This window comes from Physeter macrocephalus, chromosome 20 (assembly GCF_002837175.3).
Source record: "Physeter macrocephalus isolate SW-GA chromosome 20, ASM283717v5, whole genome shotgun sequence".
NCBI classification, from domain to species: Eukaryota; Metazoa; Chordata; class Mammalia; order Artiodactyla; family Physeteridae; genus Physeter; species Physeter macrocephalus.
Genome location: NC_041233.1, coordinates 67,702,552 through 67,722,391, shown reverse-complemented (window position 1 = coordinate 67,722,391; position 19,840 = coordinate 67,702,552). Strand labels below are relative to the sequence as shown.

Genomic DNA, 19,840 nt, shown 5'->3' with positions numbered 1-19,840 from the left:
ACCTCACTCGAGTGCGGGGTTACTGGTCCCAACTCCACGCTGGCCATGGAAGGAGTCAGAGTGTGGCTAAAGGGAAAGGACTCTCCAAACCACTGGGGACAGGGACATGTGCCAGCCCACCCACTGCGTCCTATCCTGGCCCTCTTCTCCCAGCGGGGGAGCCACCTACCCTTCGGCCCAGGATCTGGTTGATGGCTGCACTTTCTTTCAATGTGCACTCGGCTACAACCTTTGCTCTCATTTCCTTCATATACAACATGAATGCGTTAAGAGGTTTCTTTATGTGGGGCTTCTTCTTTTCTTCTTCCTTTTTGGAGTCCTGATGCTTTCTGGATGGAGACAAAAGAGACAGACACCACCCGATAAACAATCGCAAGGTTCAGCCTCCTCGGCAGCAGAAAGCCCACCTCCTCGCCGCCTCAATACCATAGCAGTTTGGAAGGAGAAGCGCACCCCCACTTTGGGTCTTCTCCATCCTGGAAAATGGCACAAAAACAGGTTGGGGACGGGGGTGGAGGGGTGAGAGAGATTTTGTTATCACTTCCTCAAGGCTCACAAATATACAGTTGTCCCAAGCTGGAGGGGAAAGCACACTGTGGCCGTTTCCATCTCAGCTGGTGTCTCTCACGCTCGCAGGACAGAGAGGGGTCAGGGACGGGCAAGGGGTCGCAAATCCCAGTCCATCCGAGGACACAAAGAAAGAGCTGCGTTCTCCCCTGCAGTGGGTGCCAGCCGTGAAGCCCCGCATGGTGCATGTCTCCCTCTTTGTAAAGCTGGGTGTTTCCTGGAGTCACACCAGCGCAGCCAACCTTGGACAGAGCGCCACCACCCAGGAGCCACCGGCTAAACACGCGGCAAAAGAGAAACCGATCAGAAGGAGGACACTTACGCGCTGTGGAGTGAGCCGACGTCACTCTGGGAGGATTCCTGTTTGACTGTCGGTGTGACTATGGCCGGGTGGGGAATGCCGGTCGTGTGTAGAGTATGATGTGGTGGGACCATATGGGGAGGGAACCTAGAAGACAGAAAGCTGTGTAAATCGTCAGAATCAAAATGAATGAATGGGGAGGGATGTGTACACACAATTTTAAAAAAAGAAACAGCACGTAACACTCACATGAAAGCAACCCAAGGCATATGAAACCTGTCAGCATTAATTAGCGATAAATTAAACATAATGATTCTTATTATGTCATTAAAGCCAATCTCCCCCTGCATTATTGCTACTGACATGAGACATTACGATTTTTAACATCTCTAGCAAAAGCCAAGTTCAGCCCATACACTTGGCTGGAAAAGTAGGCTTGGACTACCTGCTGGAGATCACAGGTTTGGGGGGACATTATTAGTGACATCTAAGAAGACTATTTCCTAAGTCCTAATCAGCACTAGAATAAAAGGTGAAATCTTTTGTTGCATATAGACAGCTAAATAAAATATTAATGCGGTTGAAGTATACACACATTTTTTGACAATGCTGCATAGGCCTCATTAGGCCTCATTCTGTTGATGGGAGTGCAGTAATATTTTTATTTCTCTTTTGCTGCCGTGCCCCCATCGTTCTGACAGGAATGGGAGAGAGTGAGGCAGAAAGATGGGGGAAATCCAAATAGTTCCTATCTGGTTCTCAACATAGGTCACGGACCTTTTAAATAAGTCTGTATCAAAGATGACCCCAAAGCAGTATTTTACACACACACCCACAAATAAAGCTTTGAATTCTGATGTGTACGTCCTTTCCCACTCTGAAATTCTAGGGTTCCTAAATTACTTTTACTTAAAACACTGCCTATGCATTGAAAGGCCTTATAAATGATGATCAGAACTGTTAACAAAGAAAAGAGAAGTTTGTGTTTTTTCCTCTAATACTGTTTATTCTTAGGAAAGTTTTTTCAGACACAGTTTAGGCCGTGAATCGGCATTTCTCAACCATGCACACTAGCCAGGACATACAGAGCTAATTTTATTTTATTTTTTATTTTTTAACATCTTTATTGGAGTATAATTGCTTTACAATGGTGTGTTAGTTTCTGCTTTACAACAAAGTGAATCAGTTATACACATACATATGTTCCCATATCTCTCCCCTCTTGCGTCTCCCTCCCTCCCACCCTCCCTATCCCACCCCTCTAGGTGGTCACAAAGCACTGAGCTGATCTCCCTGTGCTATGAGGCTGCTTCCCACTAGCTATCTATTTTATATTTGGTAGTGTATATATGTCCACGCCACTCTCTCACTTCGTCACAGCTTACCCTTCCCCCTCCCCATATCCTCAAGGCCATGCTCTAGTAGGTCTGTGTTTTATTCCCGTCCTACCCCTAGAGCTAATTTTAAAATGCTCTTGGTCCATCTGCAAACTGACAACAGGATCTGACAAACAGCTCTCGCATTTTCTGATATGCTTGGAGTCACCATGATTTGTTCTGGGTTAGAAGAACCACCCTCTTAAAGGAACGAATACTACTGTAGAGAAAAGTGGGGCGACGGACTACAAGGGGAGATTCCCCCAAAGAAAACAAAACAGCAGCCCCCAGGTTCTGCCCTGGCAAGATCATGCAAGTGCATGCAAGTTCAGGTGAAGGGGATCCCAGATCAAGCAACTGTTGCTTTCAGAATAAATCCAAACCACAACAACCCCATGTACCCCCCAGGGAATGAGCACCTGTCCTTTAGGAAGCTAATTCTGCTGGGCACTGAGGTGCTAATGAGACTTTGCTGTGACAGTTATTTCACCAGGATCCTGTACTTATCTACAAGGTTCTTTTCATATATGGACTGGAAATGAAAGTAGCTTCCATTTTACCAAAAGAATGCAGCAAATGTTCATTTGAAAAATTATGAAAAATTAAAGTCCTAACTGACTCTGCATCGATCAACAGAGAAAATATCAATGAATAATGCAGATTTGTGAAGCGGGCCCAGAAGCAGAGTGGACATTTGACTCAGAATTTCTACCCTGATGTGGCCCCTCTCCCACGGCTGCCTTTCCCAGTTTAAGTCAGTATCAAAGTTTGGTAACGATGGCATGATTTTTTCATAAGAACCATGCGAGTTCTTTTAGGGTGTCAAGAAAAAGAAAAGAAAAACCCTGAGTAAAAGCGAGAAAATAAGAGAAAGAAAAAAAAAGAACTTCCAATCCAACGCCTCCCCGCCCCAAAATGAAAAGTAAAGCCTTGGGAGGCACTTGGGTTCCCAAGTTACACCCTGTTCCTTCCCAGAGCTCGAAGGCCTCTGAGAAAACATAAGTTAAGAACATGTGTTCTTCGAAGCCCTTGGGTGAAGCGGTGGGTGGAGCGGCAGCTTTTACTGTGAATTTTAAAGGCTTGACATTCCTCAAATACATATGTTCCCTTCCTGCTGAATGAGAATATGTGTACGGCGGGGGGCGGGGGGGCACAGGGAGACACCGCAGTTTGAGTACATTCTGGGGTGGGGAAAGATTTCCGGTGTAGACATGAAGACCAAACACTTCCAAGTTCACATACCTACATACATATTCCTATACCTGAGACATTGCATAGCAGAGAAAGAGACGTGTGTGTGTGTGTGTGTGTGTGTATGGGCTATACGCATACCTTCGCGTAAGAAATTCCTTTCTGCAGACAACTATTTCATGCAATGCAATAAACACCCTAAAAATTCCAAGCCGCTCATTATATCCCCCCATCTGCTTTCATGGCTCCAAGCCAGAATATAATGATGAACCTTAACTTCTTAAGGACAACTAATTTTTGTTTCTGGCTGTCTCAGGGCTTCTGCCTTCCTCATTCTCACTTTCCTTCACTGTTGACACGTTTCTGTTAACTGGATATCATCTGCAGGCCTTGATTTCATGCACGAGCCCTGGGATGCATTTTCCTGTGCAACAAGCCTGCTTTGAGCTGCATTAGGTTTGTCATTATTCTCTCATTTCCCCCCTTGCACTTGTAACATTTCATCTCTTCCTGCCTTATTTTTTGTGAGCCACGGTGCACCCACATTATGGTTTATACATGATCTCTCTCCCTTTGAAGCCGGCGGATTTCAGAGCCCGCTCTCGTCAGGAGAAGAGCCTTGCGCCAATTTAGCAGGCTGAGGGCCCGGAGCTCCAACATCTCAATCTAAAGGGGGTCACAGGGTGGCACAAGTGAGTGTCAGCAAGAGCTGTTTAATTGCCAATCTAGGCTTCTCCATGGTGTTTAAAGTATAATGACCCATCACTTAATTCTGAGAAGCCCTGGCCCCGCTGCTGAAAAGAATGAATATCAAAGGGTGCTCTGGAACAGGGCAAGCTGCCTACATTCCCTATAACTGCCATAAGTATAATAGACCCATACTTCTGTCACCCCATTACCACAATAATGTATTTAATTTGCTGTATACTCTTTTTAACTAGCTACCTTTCATAAGGCCTACCTGGGGAATCGGCCGCCTCCCCCCTGCACCTTGAGCCCCCTCAACTTCCCTCCCACCGTTCCCTTTCTTTCCTCCACCCCCTGTCCACCTCGAAATCATTGGCTAACCTCCTAATGATAATTCACTCAATAAGCTTAACCTCAATCCCTATCTTACGATTACTGCACCGCTTTTAACCTCTGGAACGCACCGAAGGAACAAACACGGAAAACAATGCGTTCTATGAATGCTGGTTCGGAGGAGGGTGAGCTGTGGATTATAAGGTGCTCAGAAGCAGCTCTCCTCCTGGGAGGCTCCCTCTTCGTTCCCAGGCTTTGCCGGGTTGCGATGACATTATTTAATGAGGATAACCTTCCTCTTCTCGCTGGAGAAGAGGACCCACAAGCATTTTCCCGCCTAACCGATACTGGTGTGGATTTAGAAATTGAGATGATTTATCACATATAGGACATGGATCTTTATGAGCTGCATGATACCCATGGCATAATTACAAACATTAGAGATGCTACAGTTGGTGTTTCTTAATGACTGTGGTTCTCACTCTTTCCTCCACCACAATCACTGTTTTGTAAGTAGGAAAAGAGGCATCTTGGCCTGACTTTCCAACCCTTCCTCTGGTCTTGGGTCCTCATGCTGGCTACAGAGATGGCATCTCTGCCGTGTAACGCATGCTGATTTAATTAGGTGCCATCCTCAAAATGGATTAGTTGTTGCAGCCCGTCAGGAAAGTCTAAACCTCCACCGATTTAATTAACTTGACTGAAAATCAGATGAACAGAAAATAAAACTATCATTAGGAGCAATTAGTGACTACTTAAACATACTGCTGCCAACTAGTTTGTAAATAAACTAGCAGTTGCTGAAAAATTAGCCAGAATTAATTAGAAGGGGGAAAAGGAGAACACGGGGATTAGAAAGAGCTAGGTACACGTATGCAGATATATGTGTGTATGTGTTATATATACATCTACAGGCTGAAAGATATGTGCATGTACACATGCATATGATTTTTTAACTCTCAAAAATTTAGAGCTACACAGGCCAACGTGGTCCCCACCAGCCACATGTGGCTACTTAAGCACGTGAACTGTGTCCAGGCCAAACTGAAATACGGTGTACTTGTGAAATACACATCAGATTTCAAAAACGAAATACAAAAAAGGTAAAATCTCATTAATAGTTGCTTTACAGTGATAACATGTCAGAATGAATAATATTTTGACTATTAGGTTGAATAAAATATATCATTAAAAATAACTGTCTGGGTTTTTTTCCCCTCCTTTTAAAAAATGTGGCTACTAGAAAACTTAAAATTCCCTATGTATATTCCCTATATATAAGGCTCACCTTGTATTTCTACTGGACACTGCTACTTCAGAGAGAGGTGTGTTTGGGTTGGGGTGGGGGGAGTAGGGTGTCCTTTCTTATTGATGCTTAAGAGTCTGGAGCTTTGAAAAGACTGATAACCTTTCCTCAAATTCTTCTTTGTATAATAATAAACTTACCTGAACCCTTTCCTTTCTTACCTGGTTTAGGGCAACAGAGAAGGAACACTTTAAAAAGCTCTACCCGTCCTAATTACTTCTTCCTGCCTTCTTAAGTTTGTTTGTTTGTTTGTTTGTTTGTTTTAAATATATTGACTCAGAAATTCAATCTTGAAAGTCTGCCATCGTCTACCTGGGAAGTTCAGGGCAATTTTTCAGTATTTTCTAGGAGGAAAGCCTAACGCACCGTGGGTCTTATACCCTTAGAACTACACGTAGCAGCAGTCCCTGGATGGTCTGGGAGCATCTAGAGAACTTTCTGAGAAGTGACCCATGGCCTTGGTTGAACACCCTCTTTCTTGGAACTCACCTGGACATGGAAGCGTTGACAGTCAGAGCTGTGGGGTAGGGGTGACGGAATCCTCCTGTCGTGATGGGGTACACTGGCTGACCTTGCCTACAAAGAGGGGGTACACAGTGAGAGCATGAAAACAGGGGCGGAGGTGGGGAAAAGGAAAAGAAGAAAAAAGGAAAAGTTCTCTCTGCACAGTAAGCTTTATTCTCATTTTCTCAGAACAAAAATCTTGGGGATTGTACAGGAAGGATCAAAGGGAAGAAACACAGAACAATTTGAATGCCATAAATCTGATAGGAATGGCTAATTAAATTTTATAACCTTTGCTTATGTCAATAGAGACCCTCTCCCCAAGCTGAAACTAGGTGTTTTGTTGTAATAATTAAAGGCGAAGTCTCGCTTGCTTTAATGGAGCCATCACACTAATTGAGGGCTACACATCCAAAGGAAAACAATAATGAATGTAAATTTATACCAAAATAAAGTACAGTGAATCAAAGGACTTCAGTTGCGCTTTGGGCCTCTTTCAGTATTTAGATCTCGGTGAGAAAACATTAAATTAACAGAGCTTAATTTGTAGCCTTTTGTCAAATTAACAAGTGTTGACAAGAGTTACCGGGGGGAGAGTCCCCAAGAAGAATTGTGGGTAACCAATAGACAATCACACCTCATTACAATAATTAAAAAATACAGCAACATGCAAAATAGCATCCTCATGAAAGACACACAACTTTTTCTGACAGAGGGTTGTCTGAGTTGGCTATTCCTTTTTATCTATCCTTCAAATCTCTCTCCATCAGCTGAACGGGGCAAGTGATGACTGAGGACGATTGGAGGTATGGTTCCACCCACTGAAGAAGAAATAGGACACACATTCCCATCCATGTCCACCCCTACTAACAAAATTAAGGAGCAAAAAATAAACAGAAACTCGGCCCAGGGTTGGTATTTAGTACAGCTACTGCATAATACAAGATGGGTTTTTTTTTGTTGTTTGTTTGTTTTTAAAGTGTAGAATATGCTCAACTAGAGAAATCAGGGTAGAACTGGGGGGAGGAGGTGAACCACTCCAAAACTGTATCTTCTTTAAGGCTATAAAAGTATGTCTTCCCCAAGACCCAAACTTGAGAGTCTTACCAGGAATTATTCCTGTTAAGATTCAACAAATTGTCCTGTGTTTTTTAAAGAGTAGAGATCACCGATAAACATGGAGAAATATATATACAAAAGCACACCATCGTAAAACACATATCACACACATGCATACACACACACACACACACACACACACACACACACAGAGTATGCTTACAACATTAAAGGCGTTACTACTGTGATTTTTAAAACACACATTTTTTCAAGTTATCTAAGGAAGGTTAACAGGTGGTACTATAAAAGCAAGCCCGGGCGATAGGTAGACAAATTGTAAAAGGCAGTTTGATGAACTGGGCGCTGCCAGGACCTAGGGTTGACACTCAGGAAGGCCCCATGTGCTGGACTGAGGATTCCAGCTACCCCGCCCGCTCCCCTCAAAATTAGGTGAAGCACTCAACATGCAAAGACTCTCAGAGAGATGCTGGTTGAATAACATGGAGCTTCTCAATAGACACAAATTCCCACTGTGGTAGTCAATCTTGGGAGTGGTGGTTGGGATGGGGGGGTGGAGTTATAACCCCCCCAACTCCCACCCCCAGATTTCAAAACTAGGCTGTGCCTGCACTCACTCCCCTGCTGCCTCCATCCAATGACAGGGCTCCAGTTTGGGCTGCCACCAGCAGAAGAGCCACAATCAGCTTCACAGGGGAGAAGCCCTCAGGGTCTTCTGCAATTCCCCAAGTACCTTAAGGGTACCTTTGTTCACAGAGAAGAACCTAGGGCCTTTGGGGACCATGGGTTCAGAACGCCAAGTATCAACAGCCTTTTTCTTACATCACCCACCTGAATGGCTACTGGCTTGCCTGCTTTTCCACAGGGCATTTCAGCAAGCATCTTCCCCATTGCCCTCCCACCCCAACTCTGTCTTCTACAAACACAAACATACATGCACAGAATAAATAATAAGCATGCCCATGTAAGAAACAAAAAAGGAAATTAAAAAATGGAACTCCTTACTGTGGTACTAACCATCCTAGCGGATGGGGGATTTGTCCTACAGTGCCGGGCGATAGTGGGTAATACGGAGATATATCTGGAGGGTGCGGAGGCCGTGGGATTCCTGAGAGAAGAAGCAGAATTTTAGGTACAAGAGAGGGAGAGAAGGAAAGAGAAACTGTCAGGTGACGGGAACAGGTAAAGGATAAAGGGAGACATTGCCTCTGTAATCCTAGCATGAGGTTCTTTTCATGATTCTCATCCTAAGAACTTGTCGGTAAGTTTCATCTCATTATCCCTCTGCCGCAGCTTGAAAAGTTTATGTCACTCTAGATGGATCATACACTGGGCTAAACGCAGACAAACTCAGAAAATGCCAGCTTGGGTATTTCTGCCTTATGTGATTGGTATGATTATTTGAATTGAAAGAAAAAAAAAAATCTAAAGGGGTTGGCACACAGTAGGGGATCAAGTAATATTAAATCCCTTTGTCCTCACTACTTGTCCCTTCCCTCCTTCCTTTTAATTCTAATGACTTACCTGCATGAGTTACTCCTCTGGTTTCTAATATACTTAGAAAGGTTACCCTTGCCTTCTTTCACAAAAGTTAATTCTGTTTAAATGTGCCCAACTCCACTTTGAAGATGAGCTGTAGGAGAAACTCACACAGTGTCTTGGCATCTTATCCAAGGCAGAATCTGAACTGAACAGACCAGGAGATGTTGGAGGCCTGGTACACTCAGTTCTAGAGCCTGGTTTTCTAGAGGACCAAGTCACCTGGCGTTGAGTTAACCCACCCGCTGACTGGGTACCGCTGGACCACGGGGGCTGAGGAGTGAGTTCTGAAGGTCCGTGCCACCGCACACTTATTAATTCCACAGGAACACATCCTGCAATCAATCCTTAGCAATCAAGAGGGCTGGGAGCAATTTGGACCCAGAGGAGCAGATCCACGCAGCTCAAGTGGGAAGCAAAATGAACAATTCCTCAGAATTAAAACAGTATTGAAGGGCATGAGCTGCGTGTTCACGGATGAAAACTATTTCATTTTTTTTAAAAATTCTTTCAGGAAGCTTTTAATCTGTAAATTAAGCCTCCCCGGGTGACATTTTCATGCAGACATTGCTTTCTCTCTATTACAAAAACCAAACAGATTAGCTGGGCTTGGACCCTACACCAAGCCATTCGCACACTTGAAAGAACATTCGCAGAGGAAAAGTAAACAGTCCGCAGACGTTAATCATATGCTTTACGATAACCATTTAAAAGCTATTCCCTGTACTACCATTATTTAAATGAGACGTTGAAGCTGCCATTCACTCGTGGAGCCTGGGGCCGGCTGGCGGCCTCCTCCAGCCATCCAAGCACCAGGCTCGGTCCCGCACGAGCACAAAGGGGGCTCAGAAGCTGGTGAAAGCCAGCTAATGTGTGGCTTCATTCAGGGGCAGCCACGGCGGCCTGAACAGGCAGTCTACCTCAGCTCAACACCAAACGATTCCCTCCGACAAAGTGACATGGGAATAGCCATTCTGAATCCATCCTTCTAATTAACTAGCTGGGAAGAGAAACCAACCCCAGCCAGTGCATCACCCAGCCAGAAAGACACACCCTTGGCCTTAGCTGTTCTCCCAAGACCACCCCACCTTGTTTTCTACCTTGTTGCAGGGGAGCTATAAGTAACCTCGTCTTCTCCCTCTCTCCTCTTTAGGGAAAAAGCACGTGGGATGGAAAGGAGGGACAAGTATAAAAGCTGGAGTAATGTGGCATCTTCTGCCTGAGACCCTATTGGTTGTTCCGTGATGCAATGAGGAAACCATGTTGGACTTGGGTCTTCCCATCTGCAAAATGGGCTTGATAATAAATACCTAGGATATTGCAGGGGGGGAAGAACTCAAAGAAATCAGCAAACAGAATGCAGAACCCAGTGATGTGGTCTCTCGAGGCTGCACCCAAGTCATCGTCAAGTGACTATAGTCCCTTAGCCACCAAGGAACTGGGGCTTCAGGGAAACATGCTGTTAGGGCTCTCATACTCCCAAGGAGCTTAGGAGGAGTCCATGACATGCCTCCAAAACTATTACTGCCTCCGAGTCTGTTCGAGGCTCTTGAAGTCATATGCCACTCCTAAGAATCACCGAGTGACTCATAGCCAGGTTCCCAAGACAGCCCCTGCAGGCGTACCCGGAGCTCTGAAGAGATCCTTAGCACTGCAAATGGACTCCTCCAAAGGGGTGGAGAGATCCACTCCCTCACCAGGCTCTGGCCTCCCTGAAGAGCTTCCTTGTCAATATCCGGGAGAGGAACAGGAGCCTCCCCATCACCACTGCAGCCAGTCCCCAAGTCAACATCCCTCCCCAGCAGGTCCTCTGGTGGCCCTGGGACCAGCACACTCTCTTTGCACCCAAGCGCTCGGCCTACCTGTTTTGGGGTCTACGTCAGCTGGTAAGTGTGGAGGTGGGTTTCCCGGCGTGAAGTGTTCATTGCTGTATGTGATAAGAGGCGTGAGAGGGTGGACATGGTGAGGGTGTTGCACAACCGGCACTTTGTTCGACTGCAGGGAGGGAAAGAACAGAGAAGGACACCGTCACGCCAGTTCCGACAGCCCAGGACTCCCGACCCTCAGGATGCCCTGACCACTCCCCACACCCTCCCAACCTGGACTTTGTAAGATGCAGTCAACTCCGCCCACCGCCCTGGCCCTGGTCCATGTACTAAAATAACAGACAGCTGTGATTCAGCTCTCTGGGTAGGTGCACCTCAGTCTTTACCTCCCCCCATGGGCCTGGCTTTTCAAATACCTTCTCCACCACGACCCCATCATGGAGCCCAAGAGTTTGCACTCTTCCCATCAGCAGGTAAATGGGGAGTGGGGGCTTTAATCCCCCAGGCCTACTGTGTTCCTGCAGGTGGCGGGGATCTCCTACCCCAGGGCCCACGGGAGGGACCTTCAGGAGGCAGGCAGGCTTCACAGGGGACCGGCTAGGAAAACCGGCTAGGGAAACCCTTGGTTACAAGAAACCTGGCAGGGCCCTAATCCCACCCACCCAGCCTCCTTATCCACCACCCCAGGCTCTGAACCCCTCCTGGCCCCTTAGAACCAGTGGGCAAACTACAATCCTTTACAGACAGCAAGGATGAAAAGCCTCACTCATGGTCTGGTTGGGAGTGTGAACTTTACCAGAAAGCTCTAAACTGCCAGGCGAGCACCAGCATATTTTATGCATATTACAGCAGCCCAGGTTCATTAGGAATCTCATTAGCAAGTCACGGGGAATGCTAAGAAATTAACTGGATGCTGATGCATTGGGCTAATAAAAGGTATGTATGCATTTTAGAAATGGGCAGTTCTAGAAAACAAAGTACAAGGCATTTTTATGTTTGGGAAGAGTTGCTAGGTGGAGAGAAGGAGAAAAAAATAGAAAGAAAACCATTTTAAAGATTTTCCTAGTTGCAATGACCAGGCCTTCCCAAATGATCTTTTGCTCCTTCCCCCATCCTAGTCTCCACCACCCCCTCCCCCGCCCACTATGAGACGCTATAACTCAGCCCAGCAAGATCACAAAGAAAAACTTAAGCTGAAACAAGCGAACTACTGGGCCATTTACCGAGAGTAATCCAATTGCAAAAAACCCTATTCCCAATAGAGGATTTTCACTAAAATCCTACAACAGGGACATTTAACCAGATTAGGTACCAGCAAAGATAAAGAGGCTAGTATTAGATGATGAATGGATTAGAGTCAAGTTTCATTTTAGAACGTGTCTTCATTTCCTTTTATTACTTTTAGGAAGGCACAACTTGCATTAACATCAAGGAAAAGGAATTGCATTAAAAGAAAAGAAGGAAGGTTCCAGTGCTGCCCACTAGCGCCTCTTGAGTTCAGGGACCACCAAGCAGTTAGTTCTCTATGTTTTTCTTCTTGTCCTTTTTTTTCGTTTCTAATGGGTGAAGAAAGAAGGGGTGTGATATAGTAAGAGTATTTCTTACCACAGTTAATTGTGGGGAGGGCATTTTAAAAGGCACTTCTAACTTTTTCATGGGTATGTTTGGAAAGAAAAATATGGCTTTCCTAAATGCTCCCGGAAAAAAACACAGAAAAAGAAGCCAACACGCCCAACAGCCGGGTTTAATGATTCCTATAAACAACTGGACACTTTCAGAGAAAGACGGTAGCTAGTGGCTCATGGGAGCCTTGTATCGTGAACTATCATTTTGCAATCACAACATCGAAATTAAAAGCACCCAGTAACACTTCCTTCGTCAGCAGCTATGAAGGTCTGGACATGGCCCAAGTCAGCCGAGTGAAGGGCAGCCACTCCAAGGCCAGTGCCAGCATCTCACGGTCATGCACTGAGGAGTCTTTTAGGAACCATTTCTGTTTAGGACAACTTGAAAAATAACCAACAAATAAGCTCTCACTGTGTGCTGGGGTGGAGAGGGAAAAGAGCAAGAGACAAACATATCAGATGGAGTGGAGACCATTAGGAGGAAAGGAAAATGACAGTTGCTGCCTTCTAGAAGTTTTCTATCTGGTTGGAAAGACACACACCCGCTGAAATGAAAGAAAGCAGACCAGGGCTTCCCTGGTGGCGCAGTGGTTAAGAATCCACCTGCCAATGCAGGGGACACGGGTTCAAGCCCTGGTCTGGGAAGATCCCACATGCCATGGAACAACTAAGCCCGTGCGCCACAACTACTGAGCCTGCACTCTAGAGCCCGCGAGCCACAACTACTGAAGCCCGCCAGCCTAGAACCTGTGCTCCGCAATATGAGAGGCCACCGCACTGAGAAGCCCATACACTGTAACGAAGACCCAATGCAGCCAAAAATAAAATAAATAAGTTAAAAAAAAAAAAAAAAAAAAAAAAAGAATCCGCCGGCCAATGCAGGGGACACGGGTTCGAGCCCTGGTCTGGGAACATCCCACATGACACGGAGCAACTAAGCCCGTGCACCACAACTACTGAGCCTGCGCTCTAGAGTCCATGAGCTGCGACTACTGAAGCCCGTGCACCACAACTACTGAGCCTGCGCTCTAGAGTCCATGAGCTGCGACTACTGAAGCCCGTGCTCCACAACAAGAAGCCACCGCAGCGAGAAGCCATGAACCGCAACAGAGAGTGGCCCCCGCTCGCCGCAACTAGAGAAAGCCCGTGTGCAAAGACCCAATGCAGCCAAAAATAAATAAATTTATTTATTTATTTTTAAAAAGGAAAAGAAAGCAGACCAGTCCCAGACAGTTTAAAATAAGTGTGGAAAAACTGTGGGACCCGTGGGAAGAACCACAGATAGCCCAAGGGAGGGAAGATGGTCACTTAGGAGTTTGAAGGACTTCCAGGGAACGAGACCACCACAATCAGTGGAAGAAAACAAGTGTATAAACGTGTGATGGGAAAAGGGCAGTGAGACTTGCATTCCCCAGCTCTGGTTGAGTCAAGCATCTCTCAGGATGCTTATCACGAGCTTGGATCCCTGATACTAAGAAATCTCTCAGGAGGGACCTGATTCGGTAGGTCTGGGCTCAGGACCCAGGCATCTTGGGTCTGCCTATGGAGTACCACAGGTGTCTCTTCTGTTTAGCCATGACCCCTAGACCAGAGAACCACGAGATCCCAGACAAGCACAAACGTTAAGAGACTTGAGTCCTAATCATGAACTGAGTCCTAGTTCTGACAGAATCCATGGAAAGGGCTTAGTACAAAACCTGCCACATGGTAAGCACAGGAAGGGTGGCTTATTATTACTGTTATTTTTGTCGTTCGGGAGAAGCTGCCGGATGGCACGGTTCTGTTTGCGGTTCAGAAGTGCAAATTCCATGGCTGTCTTCCAAGCGGGAAACGCTGGGGAGACCCTCTTTCTCTACCTGTCCACTGAAGGATGAAGACAGCATTTGGGCAACAGTGAAGTTCACAGGTATGTGAGAAAAATTCTCCCTCTTCCCGTTAGATACACGTATCAAGGGGATTCTAACAAAAGTTGGACACCTGTTCTGGCTGCCATCACTCTCATATTATTTTGCACATCTCAGCCTACTAGCCAATTGGTTTCTTCCTGTTCAGTCAAAACTCTGTAGCATGGGGAGGGGTGGTCAGAGGAGGGTAAAGGGAACTGAAGTTTTAACTGCTGCCTGGCTTTGGGATGGGGGATGCAGGTCCCACTGGGACATGGAACTCTTTTCTGATGTGACTGCATGACAGGCAAGTCCCTAGAAACAATACAATCACACGGCTCTCCAGGCTGGCCGGTTCCTAAGCAAGCACAGGGAGATGCAGTCATACGTGCAGAAACCAGGGTCTAATTGCCACTCCCACTGAACCTGCCTGTACCTGGACTGCTTTTACGATGGGAGGACGTCCTTCTAGAAAATGCCCATGTCTCTCCAGCCTCAGACCCCCTCAGTCCTTTCTGTCTGCACCATATGATGTCCACTGCTGGGGTCGCGATAACCTTTCTTGGTGCCACCATAGCTAAGTCCCTGAAGGACAAAGACGATGTGTTGCAGACCTCTGTGTCCCCTGTAATGCCCAGCCTGTGGGAGTGGGGAGCACGCTCTCATAAACTGCAGAAGAACCACCAAATTGCAACAGTAAGCATCAGAAGAAGAGCAGGACAGATAGAGCCAGCCTCACAGATTAATTTCAGTAAATGGTGCTGCTCTTAAATGGCATCTACTCAGAATCACAGAGTAGAGCTGGGGAGGCGGAGAGCACTTCAGAAACCATTCAGTCCAATACCTTATTATAACAGCGTCTTTAAAAAATGGTTTTAGAGCCCACTGGCTTGCACACGGTGACCAAGAGTGAAGTCTGAGAATTCCAGGAAGACTCGGGTTTAAATCCTACTTCAGTCCAACTGTGTAACCTCTCACAGGCCTTCGTTTCTGTGTAAACTCCGGATGAGAACTGTGTCTACCTAATAGGGTTGTCGTGAAAATTAAAAAAGATCATGCCTGTAAAGTGCGTATTAGCACAGTGCCTGGCACGTCCACACACGCCGTGCAAAGAAGCTTTGAAAACTACAGTCCAATGAATACTAACAACGAGGGCACACTGAAGGTGACGTCTGCTACCCCTCCGGTCTCTTGTCATTAAATTCACAGGGGGCAACGCAGTCACAGACCGCACTCCTTACTGCAAAGGCAAAGATGTGCACGGCGGGGCAAGAGTACACAGATGTCCTGCAGCCACCCTCCCTCAGGTGCATGCCCTTCTTAAAAATGTGATGCTTGGTCCATAAATATATTTTATTATGTCTTATGAGAAAAACGGTCACTTTATTATGCTAATAAACAACACTGTCACAGAAGAGTTGAAAGTTAAATAAGAATATCCGATGACAACCAAGGTCCTTCCAGAATCAGGGGGAGGGCGCCTCGAAGCAGGAGCTGATATAAATGAAACACGCAACAACCACCCAAATAGGAAACGTCCCTTAGACTTTCCCCTTCGCTACGAACAGCTCCCACTTCTTTAAAGAGGTCTTTAAGGATTGTGTTCAAAACTGTACAAACCTAAGAAAATTCAGGTGTGAAAAGTACCTTTTGTGAGGGACATGGAAAACCTTCCAGAAACGCATCCAGGAAATCTAAATTAAAGCTACAATGTCTGCTGGGAGTGCTGGTGGGGTAAACAGGCTGAAATATGTATCTCCTCCCTCTTTTATCTTTCTACAGAGTCCGGTGTTCAAGGCAAACAACTGGAACATAAAACCAGGTGCCTCTTAGGCAAAGCGCTTTATCTAAATATTAAATATGTGTCTTCAAAACTACCCAGGGGTGCGAAATCATTACCTCCAGGGACAGCTAACTACAGTTCAAGGTTGTGAGAGTGGCCATCATGGGAGGCTGCATGGAGAGCTTAAGCTGCTGCTAGTCAAGCCTGAAAGAATATGATGAGCACTGGGGCTCTCTGAGCCACAAGAAACAGCAAACGTTCCTAAAATATTCCACACGAGGTCAGGGAGTTAGGCCATAGCTGCCCATACACACCAGCACTACCGGCGCCTGAAACTCACCCAGAGCGCCACTCAGGACCCCTTGCCTGGACAGCCCTCTGACCGAGACCTCTCTGGCTCACACCAGCGCAGCTCACAGCTGCCACGTCTCATGGAGCCTGGCCCCTGTGTTGAGTGTGACAGGCTTTATTCAGTCCTCACAAAGAAACCTATGAAGTAGGTGCATTTGTTATTAGTTCACCCAGCAGGTGAGGAAACCTGTCCCAGGTCGCAGGCTTTGCGAGCTCACCTGTCTGACTCTACCTCCTGCTGCTGTGTCGTCTGCGGAGACGAGCCCTGGGACGGGGTTCACTGCCAGGCGGGGTAGTGAGCTGCACCCAGGAAGCCCAGCCTGGGCCAGCCTTCCCAGCCGGACACAGATGCTTCAGGACTCATAAGGGGATTTGCCCCCCATACTCCCACCTTCCAGCCTCTGGAACCTAGACCAGGTCAGCACACAGCGCTCCTGGCCACCCCCCATTAGGAGTAGCTCAGGGCTCCTCGCCTCAGCCAGGCACACCCTTGCTATGGAGCACGGGGCGTTTTTAGCAGGGATTCTTACACCATGTGGCGGATTATGGGGGGAGGGGTGTAAAACATTTAGTGGCATGTTTCTGCTTCTCAAATACAGACACAGGCGATATCGGGGCCCAGCAGGATTCTGGTGACAGATGTGGTCAGTTCTGGCAGAAAAGAAGAAGTCAGCTAAAAACCCGAACTTATTAAATGAAGTAAACATTATCTATTTAAAAGGAACCAAAATCCTCATCTGACTTTAAATCGTTGAGGCTTTATGTCTTCTACCTGGAGGAATGGCTGTTACTCATTTCTCCCCCGGTTCTGTTCATCAAGCCCTATGGGTTTTGAGCACCGAATAGTGAAATTAGAAAGAAAAGGTCCTTTAACAGCCCTCAAAGCGCACAAAGCCGTTCCACCCAAAGTATTCATCCTACTGCAGTGGGAGGGGTGGGGAGGGGGCACCCCCTGTGGCTGACCTTTGACCCCTCGAGGACCCTTAAGCCCGGTGTTCTGGCCGTGCCACCCTCATCGCCGAGCACCCACGCACCCGTCCACCAAATGTTGCTCTCGATCGGGAACCTGGCAAGTGAAAGAGTGATTCAGGCCCTTCTAGATCCCCCTCCTCTCACCCCAACCCCTCCACCTTCTCTAACCGTGGGGAAGCCAAAGGGAATGAAAGCTCACCATTCACCCCGCAACCTATTAATCAACAGACGTTGAAAACAAATAGAGCCATTGCTAGCCCTGGCCTCTCGGGTGGCCGGCCCTCCTCTTCAAATACTCCCCTATGGCTCTCCCTTTCTGAAGAAGAAAAATGGGGCCAGAAAGCGCCTTTACGGGGCCAGCACAATAAAACAAAAGCAGCACAGAGGAGCATTTGTCAGCCTTCTCCCCTCCCCAGGGTGGATATGAAGGGTCTTCAGGGTCTTAGATGACCGGCCCTCCCAGGGTCTGAAATCAGCATCAGGAAGGGACACAGTTCACTCAAGGTTTACACTGAAAAATGGGTCTATGGCTCATCTCTATGCACTTTTTTCCAGATGCCACTTACTGTGGCTGCACCAAGGTCAGTGGCGACCAGCAAAACGTTAATAGATGCCGCTAGTCACTGGAGTCATGGAGCAGTTGAGGAGGAGGGGCTGGGGTGAGAAGAGGCTGTTTCTTCCTCATCAACAACCCCTTGATGACTCAACTAGTCCTATTTCGGGGGGCTATGAACCAGAGTGGAAGGGTCAGCGACGGTAACCTTCCTGCCTAAACAACCCACTGCATCAACAAGGAGCAGCCACTTCAGTTACTGGGATGATGACGTCAGGGAGAAGTCTGTATCCAGGCCGGTGCGCACAGCCTCACTTATCTGCTGAGCATCTCGCTACTGTGTCCCGTCAACCTCCTGCACGCACAGAGGGGAAGGGTGGCGGGCGGACATCCACCACGGCCTGAAGGGCTGCTCTCCACCCTTTACTCTGCCCCTCTCCCCTCACAGCCGTCCGAAGCCCAGCCAGCGAGGACCCACCTAGTGCAGGGGCTGTTCATGGTTGGACACTGCTCCACTCTAAGGCCTTGCCCCCAGCTAAGGGGGCACTGTTTCCTTGGGCGAGACTTCTACTGATGGCTACAGCACTGCCTGTTGGAAATAATAAATAACACCGAGAAAGTTTTGCTTGAAGAAATGAGGTGGTTAAGAGAAAGGAGGTCTACCTAGGAGATGCCAAAAAAGAAACACCCATTCTGCAACTATAGCCTGTATCACCCTGCATCATCCAGCCTGCATCACCTGGCCTGAATCATGTGCGCATAAGGCTGCAAAGTTATAGCTTCTACAACCACCAGAGCCTGACGCTCAGGGTGCTGCTTATTTGTTTTGTGAATTATCAATGGCTGACTTTTTCTCCCTCCCCGCCGCAACCCTTCTTTCTCTGGAATCAAATCCATTTAGACAGCAAGAAGAGGGAGAGAGAAGATTCTCCCAGCGTCTGTGAAATTCTGCCGACTCATAGCTCCTCCTGTACTAACACAGGCATTAAAATTCCTCGTGCAGGGAAATGACTGAACAGGGCAGGCAGGGAGAGAATAAATGTGCAGCCAATTTTCATCCACATTCTCACACACACATACATGCATATACATAGAACTAACACAAACCATCCTAAGCTCTTGGCCTTTTCTGGGTCTTTTTTGGGGGGTTTTTTTGTTCGTCTGTTTGTTTTGCCCCTTCTATAATATAACAACCCGGCGGGTAACACACCAAACAGATTGCCAAGCATTAAGGGTCTAAGGGGCCAAATTCAGCATTTCTTAATGACCTTTTCTCAATCCCCCAAAAGGAGGAGGGGAGGGTGGGAGGGGGGCTGGAGGTGTTAGGGTGGGGAGCGGACACACGAAAGGGAACATTTCAACCTTGAAAATAAAGATGTGCTCCGGCTGCCTGGCCCGACCCAGCAAAGCTGTGCTTTCACAGGCTCTTGAACAATTACTTCCAGTTAAGTTCATTAAATATAATTCATTTCCACTCATTCTCATTTATTTTCCAATAAAAAGAAAGCATCCCATTGTGCTTCCCCCAACTAACCTTTAAAGCACTTGCGAGCTTAAGTCTTGGCCCGCCCGGTGCAGGCTCGCCCCTGACCAGGGAGTTCCCAGGGTTTTCTTCTTGCCTGCCACGGGATCCCGGAGGGGAGTGAGGGGGTACGGCAGCACAACGGGGCCCTCGGACCATCCTAATCCTCCACCAGGTCTCAGAGATGAGGACCAGCCGCTTCCACCCTGAAGTAATCCCTCAGCAATGGCAACCTCCACCCTCCCGCAAGATAGTTTTCTACTACTTGGGCATTAAATGATTAGCGTTATAGCATAATCAATCTTGTTAAGTGTCCGAGTTTGCAGGGAATGTTTGGGACTTGGGTAAGAGAGTACAGCTGTTTCTAGGAGAGCCGATTTTCAAAACAGAGCCAGGAATAAAACTAACCTATTCCAAATGAAGAAATCCAAAAGCTCAAATTTA

General features: G+C 47.0%; 1 protein-coding gene across 29 annotated transcripts in view; it reads right to left on the bottom strand.

Moving 5' to 3' along the window:
* TCF7L2 (transcription factor 7 like 2) overlaps positions 1-19,840 on the bottom strand; it is a 206,969-nt gene that overhangs the window by 23,336 nt on the left and 163,793 nt on the right. For 13 of the 29 annotated variants that reach the window (XM_024121314.2, XM_024121316.2, XM_028482066.1 and 10 more), the window contains 5 exons: positions 10,744-10,876; positions 8,348-8,450; positions 6,251-6,337; positions 890-1,030; positions 170-329 (listed from right to left, as the gene is read on the bottom strand). In XM_024121314.2, the coding sequence (XP_023977082.1) occupies positions 170-329; positions 890-1,030; positions 6,251-6,337; positions 8,348-8,450; positions 10,744-10,876 (624 nt within the window). The remainder of the gene's footprint in view (positions 1-169; positions 330-889; positions 1,031-6,250; positions 6,338-8,347; positions 8,451-10,743; positions 10,877-19,840) is intronic. The other 16 variants (XM_024121315.2, XM_024121319.2, XM_024121333.2 and 13 more) reach the window with 3 other exon arrangements.